This window comes from Helianthus annuus, chromosome 4 (genome assembly GCF_002127325.2).
Source record: "Helianthus annuus cultivar XRQ/B chromosome 4, HanXRQr2.0-SUNRISE, whole genome shotgun sequence".
Classification (NCBI taxonomy): Eukaryota; Viridiplantae; Streptophyta; class Magnoliopsida; order Asterales; family Asteraceae; genus Helianthus; species Helianthus annuus.
The window spans coordinates 149,504,021-149,524,048 of NC_035436.2; the positions used below are offsets into that span (position 1 = coordinate 149,504,021).

The 20,028-nt window shown below is 40.1% G+C and overlaps 4 protein-coding genes across 7 annotated transcripts; 2 read left to right on the forward strand and 2 right to left on the reverse strand.

Annotated features, from left to right (window-relative positions):
• The first annotated feature begins 6,931 nt into the window (after nt 1-6,931).
• Nucleotides 6,932-11,487, forward strand: LOC110936789 (phospholipid--sterol O-acyltransferase). 4 transcript variants are annotated; one of them, XM_022179190.2, is made up of 14 exons: nt 6,932-7,331; nt 7,959-8,094; nt 8,179-8,323; nt 8,403-8,572; nt 8,684-8,974; nt 9,065-9,233; nt 9,305-9,404; nt 9,474-9,568; nt 9,655-9,706; nt 9,789-9,860; nt 10,431-10,599; nt 10,675-10,779; nt 10,847-10,931; nt 11,013-11,487. In XM_022179190.2, the coding sequence occupies exons 1-14, from the start codon at nt 7,119-7,121 to the stop codon at nt 11,092-11,094; spliced, it is 1,884 nt and encodes a 627-aa protein (XP_022034882.1). In that variant the 5' UTR covers nt 6,932-7,118; the 3' UTR covers nt 11,095-11,487. The 4 variants fall into 4 exon arrangements, with proteins under 4 accessions (XP_022034882.1, XP_022034881.1, XP_022034883.1 ...); XM_022179189.2 differs by having other exon boundaries at nt 6,933-7,331; nt 9,062-9,233; XM_022179191.2 differs by having other exon boundaries at nt 7,192-7,331; nt 7,934-8,094; nt 9,062-9,233.
• Nucleotides 11,488-11,979: 492 nt separating this feature from the next.
• On the reverse strand, nt 11,980-13,558 carry LOC110936787. The gene is made up of 2 exons (XM_022179187.2): nt 13,004-13,558; nt 11,980-12,831 (listed from the first exon to the last, which is right to left on the reverse strand). The coding sequence occupies exons 1-2, from the start codon at nt 13,407-13,409 to the stop codon at nt 12,137-12,139; spliced, it is 1,101 nt and encodes a 366-aa protein (XP_022034879.1). The 5' UTR covers nt 13,410-13,558; the 3' UTR covers nt 11,980-12,136.
• A 158-nt stretch (nt 13,559-13,716) lies between these two features.
• On the reverse strand, nt 13,717-16,448 carry LOC110936788 (rho GDP-dissociation inhibitor 1). The gene is made up of 5 exons (XM_022179188.2): nt 15,980-16,448; nt 15,066-15,129; nt 14,315-14,536; nt 14,072-14,196; nt 13,717-13,971 (listed from the first exon to the last, which is right to left on the reverse strand). Exons 1-5 carry the CDS (start codon nt 16,220-16,222, stop codon nt 13,903-13,905), a joined length of 723 nt encoding a protein of 240 aa, XP_022034880.1. The 5' UTR covers nt 16,223-16,448; the 3' UTR covers nt 13,717-13,902.
• A 1,473-nt stretch (nt 16,449-17,921) lies between these two features.
• Nucleotides 17,922-19,520, forward strand: LOC110933646. Its single transcript, XM_022176858.1, has one exon. The coding sequence runs from the start codon at nt 17,922-17,924 to the stop codon at nt 19,518-19,520; it is 1,599 nt and encodes a 532-aa protein (XP_022032550.1).
• The last annotated feature ends 508 nt before the right edge of the window (nt 19,521-20,028 follow it).

Here is a 20,028-nt window from a genome sequence, read left to right on the forward strand (position 1 = left end):
GTTTCACCAGAGGCAGGATTGATAAAACACTGTTTTTAAAATGGAGAGGAAAGGATTTGATGATTGTCCAGATTTATGTGGATGACATCATTTTTGGAAGCACATGTAATAAAATATGTGAAGAGTTCAGACAACTCATGACAGCTGAGTTTGAAATGAGTGTAATGGGTGAACTCCAGTGCTTTCTTGGTCTCCAAGTAAAGCAGCTGCAAAATGGCACTTTCATTCATCAAGGCAAATATGCAAAAGAACTTTTAAAGAAATTTGATATGAATGATTGTAAGCCATGTAGTACACCCATTGCAACCAACAAATTGGTCATGTCTGAAGAAAAGGATGATTTGGTTGATCAGACCTTATATAGAAGCATGATTGGGTCTTTATTGTACCTAACTGCATCTAGACCAGATATCATGTTTGCAACATGTGTCTGTGCAAGATCCCAATCATCCCCTAGAAAGTCAAACCTTATTGCTGTAAAAAGGATATTCAGATACCTCAAAGGTGCTCCCACACTAGGTATCTGGTATCCAGCTGATGGTAAAATTGAGCTTTCAGGTTTCTCAGATAGTGACTTTGCTGGATGTGATAAAACAAGGAAGTCCACTTCAGGAGGGTGCCAATTCCTAGGCAATTGCTTAGTGTCTTGGCAAAGCAAAAAGCAAGCAGCTGTTTCCACATCCACTGCTGAGGTAGAATACATAGCTGCTGCAAGCTGTACAGCCCAACTGCTCTGGCTTCAAAATCAGTTACTGGATTTTGGTATCACTGCCTTGAAGACCCCACTCATGTTGGACAGCCAGGCAGCAGAAAATATCATCAAAAATCCAGTTTCCCATTCAACCACCAAACATATCGACATCAGACATCACTTTGTGAGGGATTGCTATGAAAAAGGTTTGATTTCTCTGCATCATGTTCCAACTAAGGATCAGCTGGCAGATGTGCTAACCAAAGCATTAGACACATCTACCTTTGAAAGCTTGATCTCTAGGATTGGTATGCTCAACATGGAATAACAGGCAAAATCCTGTTTTTCTATGAATAAAAGCATTAAAATGTTTTCAGAAAATCAAAAATCCATCCTTAAAAATAGCTAAAAATGAATTTTTCATTAAAATCCTAAAAGTCTGCCATAACCACTGATGGGTTCAAAAGTCTGTGCTGCTACAAAAGTCTGTCCTCTGCTGAAAGTCATCCCCTGTTCTCATTTTCTTTGGTTAACCACTGATGGTCAAAATCAGTGGTGCATCCACTGCTAGGTTATCTACTGATGGTAAAAAGCATCCACTGTCATCCATTATCACTACAACTACTGTCTTCACCAGTTGTTTTCACAACCTGTACTGTCTAAAAGTACTGTCCTTCACCTCACCAGGGGATGGCATGCGGGCAGTACTTAGGGGTCAGACCTTTTGTAACTGCTGCCACGTCAGCATTCACTCTTCTTCTATAAAACCCCCTTTTCAACACCCAAACAAGGTTTCACTGTCGAATTGAATTCTCAAAAATTCTCTTCTCAAAGCAGTTTCCATCACATTTCGTCAAATTCCTTCACAATTTCATCTTCGATTCTCATCTTCAAAATGACAAAATCGAAATCATCCGCAAAAGCTTCTAAAGGGGCATCTCAAAAGGCTACCTCCACCGAAATCCCACACAAATCATCTCATAATCTACTGGGTCTTCTCACAAAACCCGGTACCATCGACACATTTGATTCCATCCTCGATCTGCTCAATGCCTCAAAGTACAAAACTTTGTTAACCGCTGATGCACCGATTTACCTGCAAACTCAGAGAGAGTTTTGGAAAAATTGCATCCTTGAAAAACAAGGAAAAGATGTCATAGCCATTAACTCTACTTTGCAGAAGAAAGCAGTCCGAATAACACCGCAATCAATATCTGAAGTCTTTCAACTCAATGATCTGCAAGGTAAAGACTCTTTCCCTAAAAACGAATTAAAAATTGACTTCATTGAGAGAGGGTATGCAGACACAATGAAGAGGGACACCTTACAAAAAGGTTTCTTCCCTTCTGCAACCAGATTTTTATTTCATACCCTTCTCATGTGTGTTTCAAACAAAACCACTTCCTTTAATGAAATACCAATGAAAATTCAAAACTTGGGGTATGTTATTTTACAAGGAGAAAATCTTAACTACTCCAAGGCAATTTTCAATGATTTGGTTAAAAATGTTGAAACAAAATCATTCTTACTGTTCCCAAGATTTTTAAGTTATTATTTTGAGAAAAAGTTCAGTAAGGATGATATTGCGGTAATAAACCAAGGTGAATCTTTTCAAATAAACAGCTTAACTACTGAAACATTTTCAAGAATGTTAGCACCTTGTAAAACACAAGCAGAGGTGCCTGAGCAGACTTTAGCAGCAAACACTGCTCCTCAGATATCTGCTGCTGAGCCCACTGCTCAAGGTGATCAAGGCAGCCAAACAACTGTCTTGAAACCCACACCTAAAATCACCAAAAAACCACAGAAAAAGAAAAATCAAAAACCCCCCAAACCCATCAAAAAGGCAACTCTGGAGGATGAGATACCAGAGTAACTGCCTGTGATTGCACAAAAATCACAACAAACCACTGCTGCTACTTCCTCACAGCAGTTGGTAGAAATATCTCAACCTATACCTGAAACTCTTCCTGTCTCTTCACAAAAAGAACAGGTTGTACACACAGGGTCACTACATCATGAGGCTCTAGAAGCACTCGTTTCCATCCTCCACAACCCAATATCCAGGGCAATTCCACTTTCTAAACCTACCTTCACATCCCCAATTCCACCAAACACCAAACTGCTGTTGGATGCAATTGATTTGAACCTAGCACAAACCAGTCCTTCTCAATCACCTGTTCATGAGAAAATACCTCAACAAGAGACTGGGCTTGATGTATCAATCTTTGCTAACCCACCAACACAACCTGAGGAGGTTACACCCCTTGAGTTACACGTAACTCTTGGTGGTATTCCAAGTGAAGTAGCCACTACAAGTGTTGAACCTACAGGTTTACACTTGGACAGTGGTTACATCAATAAGACTTCCTTGGAGGCAATTCCTTCTATAACACCTCTGTTATCTGCCAGTGAGTTTGTACTAACCACTGGTAACATCAAAAGATTATCAAGTGTTGAAGGAAGAAGACCCCAGTACCAAGAAAAAGGGGCATCAGTTGTTGATGTTTGGAGTACACTCCCTACTTCAACTTCTGATAAAACCACTACTAGTGGGAAATCAGATGATCCCATTAAATTGGGTGATGGTTTAAAGTACCAAGAATTGACGGAACGTGTTGAAAAATTGGATACATCTGTTGTAGAAATTAAAGAAATGTTGCAACAGTTGTTAACAATTCAAAAGGTACCATCCACTGCTGTTCCATCTTAAACACCTGCTCCATCACCAGCAGATGTTACAAATGAGCTCTGGAACCTCTTTCAACCTTTTCTCCATCAACAATTTCAGTTGGCCGAGCACCAACATGCCAAACATGTTCAAGAGCTCAAAAAGGCAATGGAGTCTAGGTTCAGGGATACAAACGATGACACGAAGGCTCTTAAGGCCCATTTGCTGAAAACCACTGGCACTGCTCCTCCGACTGTACTTTATATTGATGACCTCTCTGCAGATAATGCCAAAAAGGGGGAGAAAATGAAGGAGTGGGTAAAGAAGGGGATTGATAATGGGCTATACCTTGACACAGAAAAGGATGCAATGCTCAGAGATATTCCTTTGCCAGATGGTAGTAAAAAGGTTGATGTTACCAAAAATGCACTTGATGATGCTGTCATAAGTGTAAAGAAGGATAGAGCGGCAAAGGATCTAGCAAGGTGGAATGGGGAGAAAAGAGCTTTCATGAAGCTGAATGCGCAGGGTTGTTCTGGTGAAAAGGATGATCAAAATCCAATTCCAAAAAGAAATCTTACTAGAAAAGTAAGGAAACCCAAATCCACACCATCCAGCCTTCAAAAGCACACTCCAAAACCACTGTCCAAAAGCCACCAACATCAAACCTCCACCCAAACAGTTGTTACAACAACTGCTCCCACTCAAACACACACCACTTCAACACACACCACTACCACTACTTTACCACCACCATCAGTTCCTGCCCTAAAGCAGAAGACAGCAGATGTCAAAACATCTGCTGTAATGACAACAGTGGTTGAAATACCAGTTGTTTCAACAGCTGTTAGTCAGTCACAAACCACTGCCATCCAAATCACTCCCACTGATCCACCCAAAATATCATCTGCCCTCCCTAAAATAAAAAGGAGAAGGGTTGTCATATCAGATGATGATTCTCCATCACCACCACCAAAAGCTTCAAAAACCCAAGCACTTGTCACAGTTTCAAAACCCATTCCTCTCTCTTCAGCTCAACTGTACAAACCCTTACCTCCTGCAGGTGTTCAATTTCCTCTTGAACTTGTGACAGTCAGAGATGAAATTAAGTCTTTCTACTATGAGGATGACCCTGCCAAAAGGAGCTTGCCATCGATTGAAGGATATCCCAGGCCAACTAATATTGAAGAATACTTGAAAATCAAGGCCAAGCAAGCAGAGGATATCTCAATCAAAAACAAACAAGGGAAATCTGATAGAGAGTATCAACAAAACTATCAGTTTCTACTTACACAGGTCAAAGCTTTGGAACAATTTGCAAAAAATGTATGTCAGCAAATCTCTGAAAGGGCAGATGAGTCCTTGAGAAAAGACTACATTGAAAATATAATGACCTACAAGACATACAAGGGGGAGAAACACATGTTCAGAAACTGGACCATTCCTGAGCTTGAAGAGGAAGTAGCCAGGATTCATGAAATGATCAAGAATAAGGTCGAGCAGACTCCCCCTGAAAAATTCAAAAGGGTTGAAGCTGATAAAGCTTTAGAGCTGAAGAGAATGAAAGAGGAGCTGATAATTGCTGAATATGGGTCAAAGAACTCTGTGTCTAAGTAGGGAGAAGCGAGGGTCAGGGCCACCTACAAAAGGTTGGAAGAGCTAAGGAAGAAAGAACCAACAGCTCCACAAAAGCCTGATTACTCCAAAGCAGAGGTTTCGAAAGGATCATCAAAGCCACATCTCAAAAGAACCACTGCTCCTGCTGGTACTGCCATCTACAAAAGAAGGAGACAAAGCCAGTTAGGTTCTGAAACAGTTCAAGAGATTCTTACTGGAAATGCCATTGTGAAAAAGGGCCTGTTGTTAATGTTGAAAGAAGAATCTGAACTGGAAAAATCTGCACATACTGCTCAGCCAATTATGAATAGGCCAGCCTCACCAAACTCCTTAACAAATAAAAATCTCCCAAGAAACCCATCTCGCCTAAAAATAAAAGAGTGAAAAACTGATAAACAGAACCACGTATTGACTATAGTCAGGGCAGATGGCGAAGTGAAGAAATTTACAAGGGAACAAGCTCTTGGCCTGAGACTTGAAGATTTGCAGGATCTCCTTGATCTTCCACTTAGCAGGGATGAAGATGATACAGATGCCTTAACCTTTGAACTACAATTCAAAGGGCAAATAAGGGAACTGTTGTTGAGGAAATAAAAATCTACAATAATGGAGAGTTTTGGCATTATCTGTTCCAGGGGGAGATTGTTGGGATTGAACCCTACCAAAGGAACAGATAATAAAAGCCAAAACTGGATCACAGCAGTAGATTCAGAATAAGCAGATGTTTGGTTGCAAGTCTCTCCCCTTGAAAGTGATTTCAACATCTGCTGACCTCCTATCTGCTGATCATGCAATCTGCTGACCTACAACTGCTGACCAAGACAAAGTCTGATAAAAGAACTAAAGCTCTGCTGCTCAATCTACTGCCTTGGTTCAAGCACTGCTGATCATGACAAGTACTGTTGGGTTCACAGAAGTGGAAGGATGCAGCAGCAGTTTATGTTTAGTTTATGCATTGAAATGTAATATCAGTAGTTAGCATAGCAGTGTTTGTATAGATCAGAGGTTATAGTTTGTTAGGAGGTTAGATGTCACTTTCATGGTGACGTCAGCTTTGATGCTCAGTGGTTTGCAAGTGCCTATAAATAGAACAGTACTCTGTACTGTTCTGTTTAGCTCATTCACCATCTTCTTTCTGCACGAACAAACACTGAGCTCAGGCTGAGGGGGAGTTTGCATATCATACACACATTGTAATCAGAGTTTAAAAATATATTTAATCATTTGATTCAGTGTTAGAAAATGTATGATTGATAGCATTTCTTCTGTTTGATTGTGAAAAGTTTGGTTCCATTAAATTCCGCTGCACTACTCTTTCATTTGTTCATCTAAATTCAAACACAAATCACAATCAATCCAAACTCAGATCCTAACAATAAGTTAATACTTTTGGTCATGCGACAATATATGGTAAAAAATGGGATACCTCTGAAATTTTTTGGCTAGTTCCGCCACTGACGGTGGGACCATTAAACCGAATGAAAAATAGTTGTAAAAACATTGAACCATGCACACCCATTACGAGGTGTTCACCAAAAAAAAAATATACCAAAACTTAGGGGCCGTTTGTTTATCTCTTAATGGGGCTCTTAATGGTTCAGACATCTTACTGGTTCAGCACTTAATGGTTCAGACTGTTTGTTTCGCAAGCAGATGTCTGAATGGTTCAGACATTTGCCTCTGAATGGTAGTCTGAATGGTTAAGACCTCTAATCTGAATTAGTTAAACATTTGCCTCTGAATGGTTAAGTATTATACTGGATTTTAATGATTCAGAGCTCTTACTAGTTCAGCACTTAACTATTCAGAAGTTGCCAAACATTACGACCGGATGGTTAATTAGAAAATATCGATATATGCCGCTCCGTCTAAGTTAATTTAGTAGTTTATAAAACCAAATTTATTTCATCTTCATTTTGATCTGAAAATCATCGTGTATTTATTAGAAGATACAAAAATGTAATCAATAAACATAAACAACAATTTAAAAAAAAAAAAAAGAAAAAAAATCAAACAATCCATGCTTCCAGTTCCCCGGCGGCGACGAAAAGTCAGTCAGTCTCCTCCGATGAAATTATAAAAATCATTCAAATCCCCAACTAACTAACCTAACCCTCCCGACGGACGGAGTAAGGGCGAATGAGAGGCGGTTTCAAGTTGATCGCCGTGGTGCTGGTTATCGCGGGTGGCGTCGTGAACGGTAGCCAGTTGAAAGGCGATTACTCCAAGTTATCGGGGATAATAATACCAGGTTTTGCGTCTACTCAGCTTCGAGCATGGTCTATTTTGGATTGCCCTTTCTCTCCTCTTGATTTCAATCCTCTCGATTTGGTCTGGCTCGATACCACCAAAGTATGTTTTCTTTCAATTAACTGTTTTTGTTAATTGTTGATCAAGCAACCGTCACGTGTGGTTATTAATTTATGGAGGATAGCATATCTAATTGAAGCTATTTTGATTCTGTTATGCTGTTATTGATTGTTGGATCATACTTTATTTTTGAGATTAGATGTCACATATTGGATTGTAACATGTGCTAAATGAAAGTAAAAAGGTTACCTGACTGAATCCATTATGAGGATCAACTTTTGGAGCTTTTTAATATGCTTCTTTTAAGTTATCGTGTTTTCGTTCTACTTTTTGTTTACGACAGGATATTATAGAGAAAATGAAGTGCATATTACTTGTATATACTCATCTACATACAATTAGGGACCACAATCCTAACATGGTGTGTGAAGTAACAGATCGACTTTTGTAATTGATTATATGGTTTTAAATTAGGATCTATGCTTTAGAATAACGTAAAGACGTGAATAAGTGAAATGACTTAACAAGACATGTTATGTTCAATAAAAGTCAAATTTCATTGCACTCCTGTCTATATTTATGCTATAGCAGAAGTAAGTGCAACATATTTCTCATTTTTATCCGATAATGTCGGTGGATGATAGAAGAAGGCTACAATCTACCATGCAGTGTCTTTCTGCAATGAATTGCTGGCTTAAGTGCATGATGTTGGATCCTTACAACCAAACCGATCACTCTGAATGCAAATCCCGACCAGATAGTGGCCTTTCCGCCATCACAGAGCTTGACCCAGGGTATATAACAGGTAATGTATCTTCATTTCTCATTTTGACCTTTTCTTTTATTGCATGAACATATGTACATCTGTAAACAAATTCGTAAATTCCAGGCCCACTTTCATCAGTGTGGAAGGAATGGATTAAATGGTGCATTGAATTTGGGATCGAGGCAAACGCTATTCTTGCCGTTCCATATGATTGGAGACTGTCACCGTCAAAGCTCGAGGAGCGGGATTTGTACTTCCACAAGCTCAAGTTCGTATATACGTCGAATTACTTTTCTTGCACCCTTTATGCCAATTTATTAAAAACCATGGTGTCTGTTTATTTGCAGAGTTACATTCGAAATAGCACTTAAACATCGTGGTGGTCCGTCCATTGTATTCGCCCATTCACTGGGTAACAACGTTTTTCGGTACTTTTTAGAGTGGTTGAAGCTAGAAATTTCCCCCAAACGATATATCCAGTGGCTAGATGATCATATTCATGCCTACTTTGCTGTTGGTACGATGGGCTTCTTTTGGTCAAATACAAATCACATATACACGATTACACGTCACTACCAGCTTTAGGGGATGATTTACGTATTGACGTTTTCTTGGTTCTTAATTTCAGGAGCTCCTCTTCTTGGTTCAGTTCAAACTGTAGAAGCAACACTATCTGGTTCCACTTTTGGTCTTCCTATACCCGAGGGGACAGCCCGATTGATGTTCAATTCATTTGGCTCTTCACTATGGATGTCGCCGTTTTCAGAGCATTGTACAAGTGAAAAGGTGTACTCAAAGCATTTTTCCGGTGGGCGCAGAAAAAAACACAGTGTATATCAGTGTGATGACCTTGAATATCGGTTAAACTATTCTGGTTTTCCAACAAACATAATCAATATTGAGATCCCGTCTGTTGTAGGTATGGAACGACTGAACGAGTCTGATTAATTTTTTTTTTTTTTAATTCGCTTGATGTTGACTATATCGATGGTTTTTAATATTGCAGCAGAAGCTTATCCGTCCTTTGGAGATAAAATGCAAGCAAATTTATCTAACATGGAATGCGGGGTACCCACTCAGCTATCGTTTTCTGCTCGTGAGATAGCAGACGGGACGTTTTTTAAAGCGATTGAGGATTATGATCCCGATAGCAAAAGGCTTCTTCACCAATTAGACAAGTGAGTAACGAATAATTGTTTTTTACAACATATTTCCGCAACGATTTGAAACCGAACTCTTTATTATCCAGGTTATATCATAATGATCCCGTTATAAATCCGCTGACACCTTGGGAGAGACCACCTTTGAAAAACATCTTTTGTATATATGGAGTAGATTCAAGAACCGAGGTACCAATTAAGATACTAAACCTTAGAATACATAGGACCGGAACCTTATATACTACTTATTTGAAATAGGTTGGTTACTATTTTGCACCAAGTGGCAAGCCTTATCCCGACAACTGGATTATGACCGATGTTGTTTATGAGTTTGAAGGATCTTTGTATACCAGGTAACACTCTTTTACCATGTTTAGGATTCTATTTATTATAATATCTTATAAGAATAACATGAAATTAATTCTTTTATTTCGTATAGGTCTGGGAATTTGATTGAAGGAAATCCTGGGGCTGCAAGTGGTGATGAGACGGTAAGCTAAGAGTTTTTAATTGATGTTTTAAGTTAGGTTTATCATATTACCTTGAAATTAACAAACATAAAGTTGGTTACAGGTACCGTATAATTCTCTTTCTTATTGCAAGAATTGGCTGGGATCTAAAGTTAACATAACAAGAACTCCTCAGGTAATATGCCAAATAGTAAAATGTCGTTTTTGTCCCTGAGGTTTGGCCAGTTTTGCGACTTTCATCCAAAGGTTTGTTTTTGCGCATCTGGATCCAAAAGGTTTGAAATCTTGCCATTTTCATCCGGCTCGTTAACTCCATCCATTTCTCTCCGTTAAGTCGGGGGTATTTCCGTCTTTTTTTGTTAACTTAAAGGGCACTTCGGTCTTTTTTTTAAGGGTATTCAATCTTTTTTATATAAAGTGAAATAGATCAAATTGCCCTTTAAGTTAGCAAAAAAGACAGAAATACCCCTGACTTAACAAAGAAAAATGGATGGAGTTAACGAGCTGGATGAAAATGGCAAGATTTCAAACCTTTTGGATCCAGATGCGCAAAAACAAACTTTTGGACAAAAGTCGCAAAACTGGCCAAACCTCAGGGACGAAAATTACTCTATGCCAAAACCCTTGATGGTTACTCTATATGTTGTAGTATTTATTTATAGTTTAACTTTATGGTAAACCTGCCTAATAATCAAGAAAAATATTTATATATTCACAGTTGAGAATTATTTTGTTATCGTTTCAGTCAGAGCATGAAGGGGAAGACGTGCAAGTGCATTTAGATGTAGAACACCATCCAGGAGCAGACATAATCCCGAACATGACAAGATCTCCTCGTGTTAAATATATAACTTATTATGAAGATTCTGAAAGCCTTCCAGGACAAAGGACAGCTGTTTGGGAACTTGATAAAGGTATATAATTAGTTAATCACATTTTGATAAAATCATATGGAAATATTTTAATCGAGTGTAAGACACGGGTGGCAGCAAATCATAGGAACATTGTGAGATCCCCTATTCTTATGCGGGAGTTATGGCTTGAGATGTGGCATGATATTCATCCCGATAAGAAATCAAAATTTGTTACGAAAGGTCCGTATATCTTCTTTCTAGATCCCTCTATTAGGTATTTTCAAAATTTGACGTGTGAGTTTAACAGGTAAGCGTGGACCTTTGAGAGATGAAGATTGTTATTGGGATTATGGGAAAGCCCGTTGTGCATGGCCTGAGTATTGTGAATATAGGTAAATCTGGCTTTTAACATTATGATTTATGTGTGTGTGTGTATATAATGACGGTTTATGTATGTAAAAATAATGGTGCAGATATGTTTTTGGAGATGTACACTTGGGTCAAAGTTGCAGGGTCAGAAGCTCTTCAGCTGATCTCCTTCTGAGTTATGTATAAAAATCTTGAGGTAGTTGATGGTCCGGTTTTTGATGAATGACGGTGGTGGGATATGATCCTGGAATCATATCCAGGTACATGATAATCCCGTTGATGTGTCATGATGAACTATACACCATACATACAGGAGATTGATGACCGTCCAGTAGAAGGCCTTTTCTTTTCTTTTGAAGCATTTCGCCGCCATTAGTTATTGAAGCATGTATGAAGTATCATTCATCATGTTTGTCTTAAGTCGGAATTTTGTCTATGCGTATTAAAAGTCAAATATTTGGTCATTTTTATTACATACGGTGAAAGTTTGATAGTTTGTATACTTCGGGATCATCGACTTACACTTATGATACTAGTTATCGTGATGTGACTTGTACAATATGCTGTACACTGCTTGTACATGTGTTGTAGAGGTGCACAAATCGATTTGCAACCCTTAATAGGTTCATGTTCATTCAGTTTGTTGACTGGTTTGTTGCTGGTTCGATTCAGGTTCAAACCGGTTTTGATTAATTTTGACTGTTTTTTTACTGGTTCGGTCTATAATACTCAAATCAGTTGAGCAGGTTTAATTTTTTAGGTAATTTAAAGGTACAATCTTTTCAACAATATATGAAACTATCTTTTGTAAGACCATTGGGTATGGGGGAGGATAGTCTCCAAAGGACTATCCTTCACATAAGCGCCACGTAGGCAAAGGAGAAGGACCCTCCCCTTGAAGACTATCCAAGGTTGTGGGGATGCTTCTCCTTTATTTTTTTTTATTATTATTATTTATTTGATTTAATTAATTAATGAAAACAAAGTAAATAAAAATAAAAAAAGTTACATTTAAATAAAACCTAAAAAAACAACCTAAAGTTACATTAAATAAAAAAAAAACACACCTAAAAAAAACCTAAAGTTACATTTAAATTAAAAAAAAAAAAACACACTTAAAAAAAACCTAAAGTTACATTTAAATTAAAACTACCCTCCCCCACTCCATTTTTTCCTAATTTTGTCCTTCATCATTTGTAAAATGAGACGGTCTTCCGGTGGATAAGAGCTAAGGTCGGTGGTCATTATTTTCCATTCCTCTAACTCCTGCGCTTCTTGTTGCTTTTTTAGCTTCTCCTCGGCTAGTTTTTTTTTTAATATTTACCTTCTCGGTTTGCCTGTCGTTAAAGATTTCCTTGAATGATTTTAACTCCGCCATAACACCTTCCAACCTCGAACCACCACCACTTCCTGATGCGGCTTGTTTCCTTTTTTCAGCCGCTATTTTTTTACTTTTGTCCCTTCCTGGGGGACGTTCTCCATCTTCAATCGGCTCCTCCTCATAGTCGGGCTCGTCGTTGATATTTATTTGGCAACGACCGGTTGAGCCTCCAACGCTATAACTTCCTGACTCGGAAGTTTTAGACCGTTTCGTTGCTCGTTTCGCTTGTGCAACCTCATTTTGACATCCCTTCCATTTTGGGTGATCCTTTACAACTAGCCAAGCACGGACATGTGGGAAAGGAGCTTTGCTCTCATTTTCGTATAAACGCACCGCTTCATTGAAAACATTTTCGCGGTTCCACCCACTCGGTTTGTTGGCGCGCGTTGTGTTATAAAACCCACAAAAGCGGTTGATCAACGTATTCATCTTGCGCCACTTCGAGCTGATAGAATCAATGGTTCTGTACTCGCCTTGTTCTATAAGCCCGTGGAATATATCAAGGGCTTCTTGCCAAAACGAATCGCTTAGTTGATTGTTACCTATAAGTTAGTAACAATAATAATAATATTTTGTAAGAAAAATATAGTGTACAAATAAATATTTAACAAACAACAATAAAAATATACAAATAATATTTAATAATAACAATAAAAATATAATGTGCAAATAATATTTAATAAGAATAATAATATAAGAATAATAATATTTTACCGACTATAGGAGACGTTGAAGAGTTAATATATGCTTTCGCCAACGCCTCTTCCTCAATTTTTGTCCATTGTTGCATTTGTTTGCCCGGTGCGTCTTCCTTTTTACCCTTTCCCTTTTTATTTTTCTTTTTTGAAGGTTCAGGTTGTGTTTCTAGCACAACCTCTATCTCATCATCTTGTTCCTCGATTTGTGTTTGAGGTGCTTGTGGCATGTTGGGTTGTTGCATTTGATATGGGTTGAACGGCATGTTGGGTTGTTGCATTTGCATTGGGTTGAACGGGTATTGGTTGAAAGCGTTTGGCATTTGTTGGTAACCCGCAAAAGCGTTGTCCATTACGGGTGTGTAGCCGGATGACGAAAACGGGTGTGAACTTGAGTTGGGATTATTTGGGTTGTAGGGATCCATAATTTTTTTAAAGGTTGGGAGAGGTTTTTTTTTTTCATAAAAATGAGAGAAAAGTGGGAGTACTTTGGTAAAAAAGTGGGGTGAAAAGGGGTTGAATTTATAATGGTGGGGTAATTTTTTTTTTTTTTTTAAATGTTGCAAGTTACCGTTTCAAGGGCCCACCCCATTCAAAAAGCCGGCCCGTCTCCAACGTCCAAATTCGGACGGATAAGCCATGCCGGGCCCCAAGGGGGCAGTGTTTGACGAGGCTAAAGGGGTGGGACGGCCCTCTGCCGTTCCCCACACCCAATGGTCTAAAGAAACAACCTTTTTCAAACGACGAAATCCACAAAGTACAACTTACATTGAACAAAGTACAAGTTGATATAGCAGTCTTGTTTAGAATTGAGCAAAAGATTCTACTCGAAACCGAACATCTTTAAGTAATAAAAGGTTAAAAACTGGGAGTGGAAATCATGTTTAGACATGAAGGATCAAATTTCCCACATGAATATCAGCTTTTCTTCTTGATCTCAAAAGAATAATCAAGCTCCAAATGACACCTCTTATCATCATCTTCAAACTGCATTACATAACAAGAAGATTATGAGAATGTCGGGAAAATAATCTGTTCTATAATCAGTCGAACATATAAAAATAAGATCTACAAGAAAGTAACTTACCCTCAATTTTGCTGTGTATATTCCTCTTGCAAGAATGCCACTTGGCGTGGTCTCTTCGTCTAACATTTCGACGTATGCATCCTTTTGGGGAGCAAATGTACCCAACATACTTTTGATTCGATCCACTGTCACCAAAGCAGCAAATTAACATAAAAATTTCTGAATGGAATGAATACATAATATACACATAAATCGAGTGATCTTAGTATACATACATGCATGATGTAGATAACAAAATATTACCTTGGATTCCTCCTTTCCACGCGGTATTGATGCACGTGAGACCAGAAACAATGTTGTGGAGAACAGTGAATGTTAGCTTAAGCCTATACGGAACTCCTTCCCTGAGTGTAAAGAGAGGGCGACCACTTTGACTTTCTTTGACCGGCAATGGACACGTGATCTCCCCAACATCTTTTGATATCACTCCTATTGAGAGGAATTTCACTTCGGGATCCTTTTCCCCTAGAAAGAAAAATCATCGGAACAAAAAGCTGTTCTTTAGCCAAAACACTTCATGTGTTGAGAGCGTTTGCATTTAATGCAAACCGAATCTCTCATGGTCGATTTGCGTTCTTTTTTCTTTATATGAAATAAATTAATTTAGCTAAAGGGAACATGTCAAACAAAACAAGTTGAAGTCGTCTAGTATATATATTTAACACATACAACCTTCTAAATATTTTGTTTGTATTCAGATTATTACAATGTTGTATTGTAATAATGATTTAACATAAAAACAATTTAAAAGAAATTTAAAATGGACAAAAGGTGTTTACGGGTCAACCCAGCCAGATCCAGCCTACGTCAAACCGTACACAAAATAATGGTAAAAGACACGTCACACATCTTACGAACTCTACATATATTGTTTCCTCTGTTTCTTGGTTTAGCATTTATTAAACCAAAGTATACATACTCGACATTAGAAACGAGACACACTTTAGAACATAACAAATGGTTGCATCAAAGTGATAAAAGTCATAAAACTAACCGTTCAAATCGCCTTCAACACAACCAAGCAGCTTCTCTTTCCACCTCCTTAAACTTTCATCATCCTGTAAAGCCAAAATAGTGAATCGTCACAATTAATTACTGTCAGCAAGACTCTTGCAAACTGTAGCGAAAATTTGACGCAAAAAGCTGAAAACGCACGAAGTACAACCATACATCATACCCAACCAGAGAAAGATTTGAACTTATTTACTTCCAAATTCGGATCTTGACATGGCGAAGCACAAAATCATAGCTAAATCAAATACCATTTTTGCCCCAAAAGACGAAATACAAAGCACTTGATAAATCGAGAACTCACTAAAAACTCACATTATAGTTTACAGAAACCCTAAATCAGAAGCATTGTTGTATAAACTGAACAGATGTACTCAGCGAGGCATCTCGTGTGGAGGCAGTACGGTTTCCGGGGGAACGCCGTAACCAAGTCTGACCAACCCAGCGCGTGCCCGGTTAAGACAACGTAGTCTGGGCAGATCCTGGCTAGGGCCGCCGTTTAGGCGGCGTGACATTGGGTCACTCAAAAAGAAAGTCACCGTTCAAAAAAAACAAAGACACTTCCAAAACAGAGCAAGATCTCAACTTTTTACTTCTAAATTTGAATCTTATCATAGTGAAGCAAACTAGCATAAGTTAACTGAAATACCCATTTTGCCCCAAACCACAGAAGTGTACAAGGGCTTGCTAAATCCCCTTTTTACAAACCCTAAATTGAAACAGAGCAAACCATATATGTTAACCACAAATATACATTACAAGAGAGTAAAGCCACTTTTTTTTACAAAACCCTAAATTAAAACAGATCACTAAAAACACCTTAGGGTTAGGTTATACAACAGTAAAAACAAAAAAAAAAAAATATAACTTATGAAAAAACAAAGACTAAAGTAAAACCTTATCCTTGTCAAGCTGCTCCTTAAGAGGAAGAAGAGGACCAGGAACAAACTTAGAGAAACCCTCTTGATGTTGCTCATCATCATCAACATCAACATCATCATCATCATGGTCATTATCAAGAACCCTAATCTTTGACAAGTTTTCAGCAATTTCCTCTGCTTGTTTGTTCTTCAAATCTCCATTAACAACTGAGGAAGACCCAGATGAAGTTCCTGCTTCTGCTCCCTTACCACCTTCCATTTGTGTTATTCTGCAGACAGTATGCGAAGAAGATTTACAGAGAATGAAACCCTTGTTTCAAGAAATCAAAATCAAATAAACCCTTTTTTTTTTCTCTTTGTTTCCTTTTTGGGTTTTTGATATAGACACTGTTAACAGTAGTCAGTATCAAATATTTGTTTGAATGTCTGTCAAATTGCTTTTCTTTGCCTTAAAATAAGTGCGGTCGCTCGGTCGTATGTCTCCGTTATAAAACGATGTGAGAAAATCATACTTTATTTTATACTTTTGCTTGGTGACAAAAATAATAACATACTTGAAGAGGTATGGTCCCAATTCCCTGCCTACATGGCAGGGACCACACCACTTTTGTGCACACAAGGCACCCATATCACCAGAACCTTCTAGAAGCTCCCAGAAGACATTTAGGCGGTTCACAGCTGGCACCAAAGATGCTTTGCCCAACATAAAGGACAACACGTGTCACCATTGACAGAAGGCACGTAGGCCTGCGACAATCCAGGGAGCAGGGCTGACGCGACCAGTACGAGGTACCCAGCACAAGCGAATACAAGGACGCCACGTGTACCACTACACCCTTCGCGACAGAGCAGACCAAGAAGATATTCCCCTTGGTCGGACAGCTGGCGCACACCCACAGCTGGCACAGCTGCTTCCTCCTTCTTCACCCTCCGGCTATAAATAGGACCCTTCATCATTCAGGTTGATCATCTGGGCTCTCTTTACTCACTCCATACACACACTGTTTTATTCATCTCAGAGCAGTACTTATTCTCACGCCGGAGCCTGGTTAAGAGGGAAAATCCCCTTCCCCCCTCTTAACGAGACTAACGGTGTTTACTGTTTTGCAGATCTCACGCCACCAATACGAGCAAGAGAAGAGGTTGAACCCCATAAGTGAAACGACCCTCTTGGTTATCCTTGTGTTAACCATTGTTTCAACATTGGCGCCATCCGCTTTTTTGCAAAACCACTCTCACCTCTTTTTCTCTTCTAGAAAACACTCGTGAAAATGGCAGACCAGAATCATTCACACCCAGCTGACGGAGAAATCTCTTCCTTTGAACTCGTTTCGGACACAGCACACGTCCAACGAGGTCAAAGGAACGAGACCATCCAAGAAGGTCAGCTGAACAACGAGTTTCCATCCATTTTTGGAAGTGCGTCCAGAGCTGCTAGCCAAACCACAACTGGACCCATCTTCCAAACACCAGCAAGAATCATCACTCAAACCACAAACGGGGCTGCTCTCCAACCTCCAACGGGGATATTACACCAAACACCGCCGCCGATGCAGACTGTAAGCCATGGACCAGGCCCTTCTGTGCCATCGGAACAAGCACAACTCAACTATTCTGCACTCTTAGGGCTACCCGAAGGAAAAACTCTGGCTTCCTGGTATGCCGAACAAATGGCGTCTATAAACCTCGTTTATACGCAGCTCAGCGCACAACAAGCCTTGCTCCAAGCACAGGCTAACCAATCAGCATTCGTAACTCCACAACCAAGGTCTCTGAGTACACACACGGCTCAGCAGACAAACGCGTGGAACTTACGACCAGAAAGAGAACCAGTGCAACAGGTCAGAAGACCCAGCATACAAGACACGCGCGATACTTACGCTGAAACAGAGAGCAACTTCGTCCAAACCTCCAATCTACAACGAAGGCCGATCCAAACCCGTTTGGGCGCACGCAACATGAATACAGAATGGGAAGAGGAGGAAGACGACCCAACTTACAAGGCGGAATCCACAGTGTTCAGCAGACTTCCTCCGGAACACGAAGCATACAAACCAACCAAGCGCGCAGGGTACAACCCTAAAGCAGAGCATGATTACACCTTGAGCTATCGTCCTGAGGACATGGCTGAAAATTCAAAATTCATTCGAGAAATCGCGTGCGCGGCCATCGACAAAACGAAATTACCACACAACGTGGGTAAATACAACGGGTTGACGGACCCAGACGATCACCTCCAGGTATTTAAAGGTGCGGGAGCAACAGGCGGATGGAACTTACCAACATGGTGCCACCTGTTTGCTCAGACATTCGTTGGCGCGGCGCGCATTTGGTTCGACAACTTACCAGCTGGCAAAATCAAGTCATGGGTCGATTTCCGAGAGAAGTTCCTTGCACACTTCTCTCAACAGCGAAGACAAGCCAGAGATCCGGGTGATTGTCTGAACATATGGAGAAAAGACTATGAAAGTGTAGAAGATTTCATTACAAGGTATAACAAAGAATGTCTAGAGATCGGAGACATACCAGAGAAAATGATGCGCACACACTTAATGCGAGCGGTCAAGTGCGACGATCTGGTTAAAAGAATCAAAGGGCGAGATGGAGGACCCAAAGACTGGGAAACCTTCATTGAAGCGGCCAAGACCATTGCGCAGACAGATAGGCAACTGACCAGTGACGATCACCGTCAGCGCGCACATAACCATAACGATCGAAACAACAGAAGGGGCAGAAATCAACCCTGGAGGGCTTCTGGGAACAGAGAAAGAAGCCCCCCACGGGACGACGCACGCCATACGATCAATCAGATAGCCCACCGAAAAGAAGTAAAGCGCGAAAATAGAGAAAAGCAGTGGACCCCATTAACCAAAACACCTTCTGAAGTTTTAGCCATAGAGAACCATCAGTTCAAACCACCCTTGCAAATGTGCAACAAAAGGGGTCAAGACCCAAATCTCTTCTGTGAATTCCACAAAGATACGGGCCACTTGACCGATGACTGCTTTAGCTTAAAGCAAGAAATCGAAAGAGCTCTAAGAGACGGAAAGCTCGGTCACTTAGTCAAAGGGGGGAAGCGCGATTATCGCCAGATACAACGAAGAGATGAAGGTCCAGACAACAAGAAGCTCAGAAAGCTAGAAACTCATATGGTGCAAGGAGGTCCACGGCGACCAAGAAAAAACTACAACAAGCGCGCGCAGGATGATTCATGGCGCGAGAAGCAAGTGGTGTTCCCAGTTGTCAGGGGAGGTCTAAGAGAAAAACGGCCAATAGTCATCCCAGGGGTGATCGGCCACTACCAAACAGATTACATCTTTATTGATCCCGGGAGCACCGCAGACATCATATATGAACAGTGCTTCAATCAATTCGACCAAGAGGATAAGGCGCGCCTAGAACCAGTCGATTACCCACTAACTGGTTTCTGCAACGAGGCCGTCTTTCCCCTAGGACAAATATCATTCCCAGTATTGCTTTCTGATGGGAGAAATCAAGAACCGAAGAAGTCACATTCATGGTGCTACCGGCACATTCAAGACATGACATCCTCTTAGGACGAGAATCCCAAGGAGATTTCAGCATGATCTGTTCCGCACCACATTCTGCCATAGGCTTTCCAACCGAAACAGGCATTGCGTTGATATACGCAAGCAAAGAGGTGCTAGCAACAGATGAAATCAGGCCGGCAAAAGCAAGCAAGCCTGCACCACGCATAGAGGCAGAAAAATGGGTATTGAACAGCGCGTACCCAGAACAAACAGTCACTCTGGGGCCCGCAATGTCTGATCTAACGCGCGCGGCGCTAAAGAAATTATTGCATGACAACATCGACGTGTTCGCCTGGACACCAGCTGATATGGTTGGTGTTCCACGGCATATAGCAGAACATCGTCTAAATGTCTCCGAAGATGCCAAGCCAGTGGTGCACGCCAAACGCCACCTAGGCGATATAAAACATGATGCAATGAAAGAACAAGTGTTGGAACTGCTAAACGCAGGAATCATCAGGGAAGTCCGGTACCAAACATGGGTAGCAAGCCCAGTAATGGTAAAGAAACCGAA

Excerpts from the sequence above, each read along its gene's own strand:
- LOC110933646 (XM_022176858.1), top strand. The coding sequence starts at position 17,922 with ATGAATACAGAATGGGAAGAGGAGGAAGACGACCCAACTTACAAGGCG.
- LOC110936787 (XM_022179187.2), bottom strand. The coding sequence starts at position 13,409 with ATGGATCCCTACAACCCAAATAATCCCAACTCAAGTTCACACCCGTTT. Across the intron at positions 12,832-13,003 it reads TTCAACGTCTCCTATAGTCG|GTAACAATCAACTAAGCGAT; the intron begins GTAAAATATTAT and ends ACTAACTTATAG.
- LOC110936789 (XM_022179189.2), top strand. The coding sequence starts at position 7,119 with ATGAGAGGCGGTTTCAAGTTGATCGCCGTGGTGCTGGTTATCGCGGGT. Across the intron at positions 9,405-9,473 it reads GAGTAGATTCAAGAACCGAG|GTTGGTTACTATTTTGCACC; the intron begins GTACCAATTAAG and ends TATTTGAAATAG. Across the intron at positions 10,780-10,846 it reads ATCAAAATTTGTTACGAAAG|GTAAGCGTGGACCTTTGAGA; the intron begins GTCCGTATATCT and ends TGAGTTTAACAG.
- LOC110936788 (XM_022179188.2), bottom strand. The coding sequence starts at position 16,222 with ATGGAAGGTGGTAAGGGAGCAGAAGCAGGAACTTCATCTGGGTCTTCC. Across the intron at positions 15,130-15,979 it reads AGCAGCTTGACAAGGATAAG|GATGATGAAAGTTTAAGGAG; the intron begins GTTTTACTTTAG and ends TTGGCTTTACAG. Across the intron at positions 14,537-15,065 it reads TGTTGAAGGCGATTTGAACG|GGGAAAAGGATCCCGAAGTG; the intron begins GTTAGTTTTATG and ends TTTTCTTTCTAG.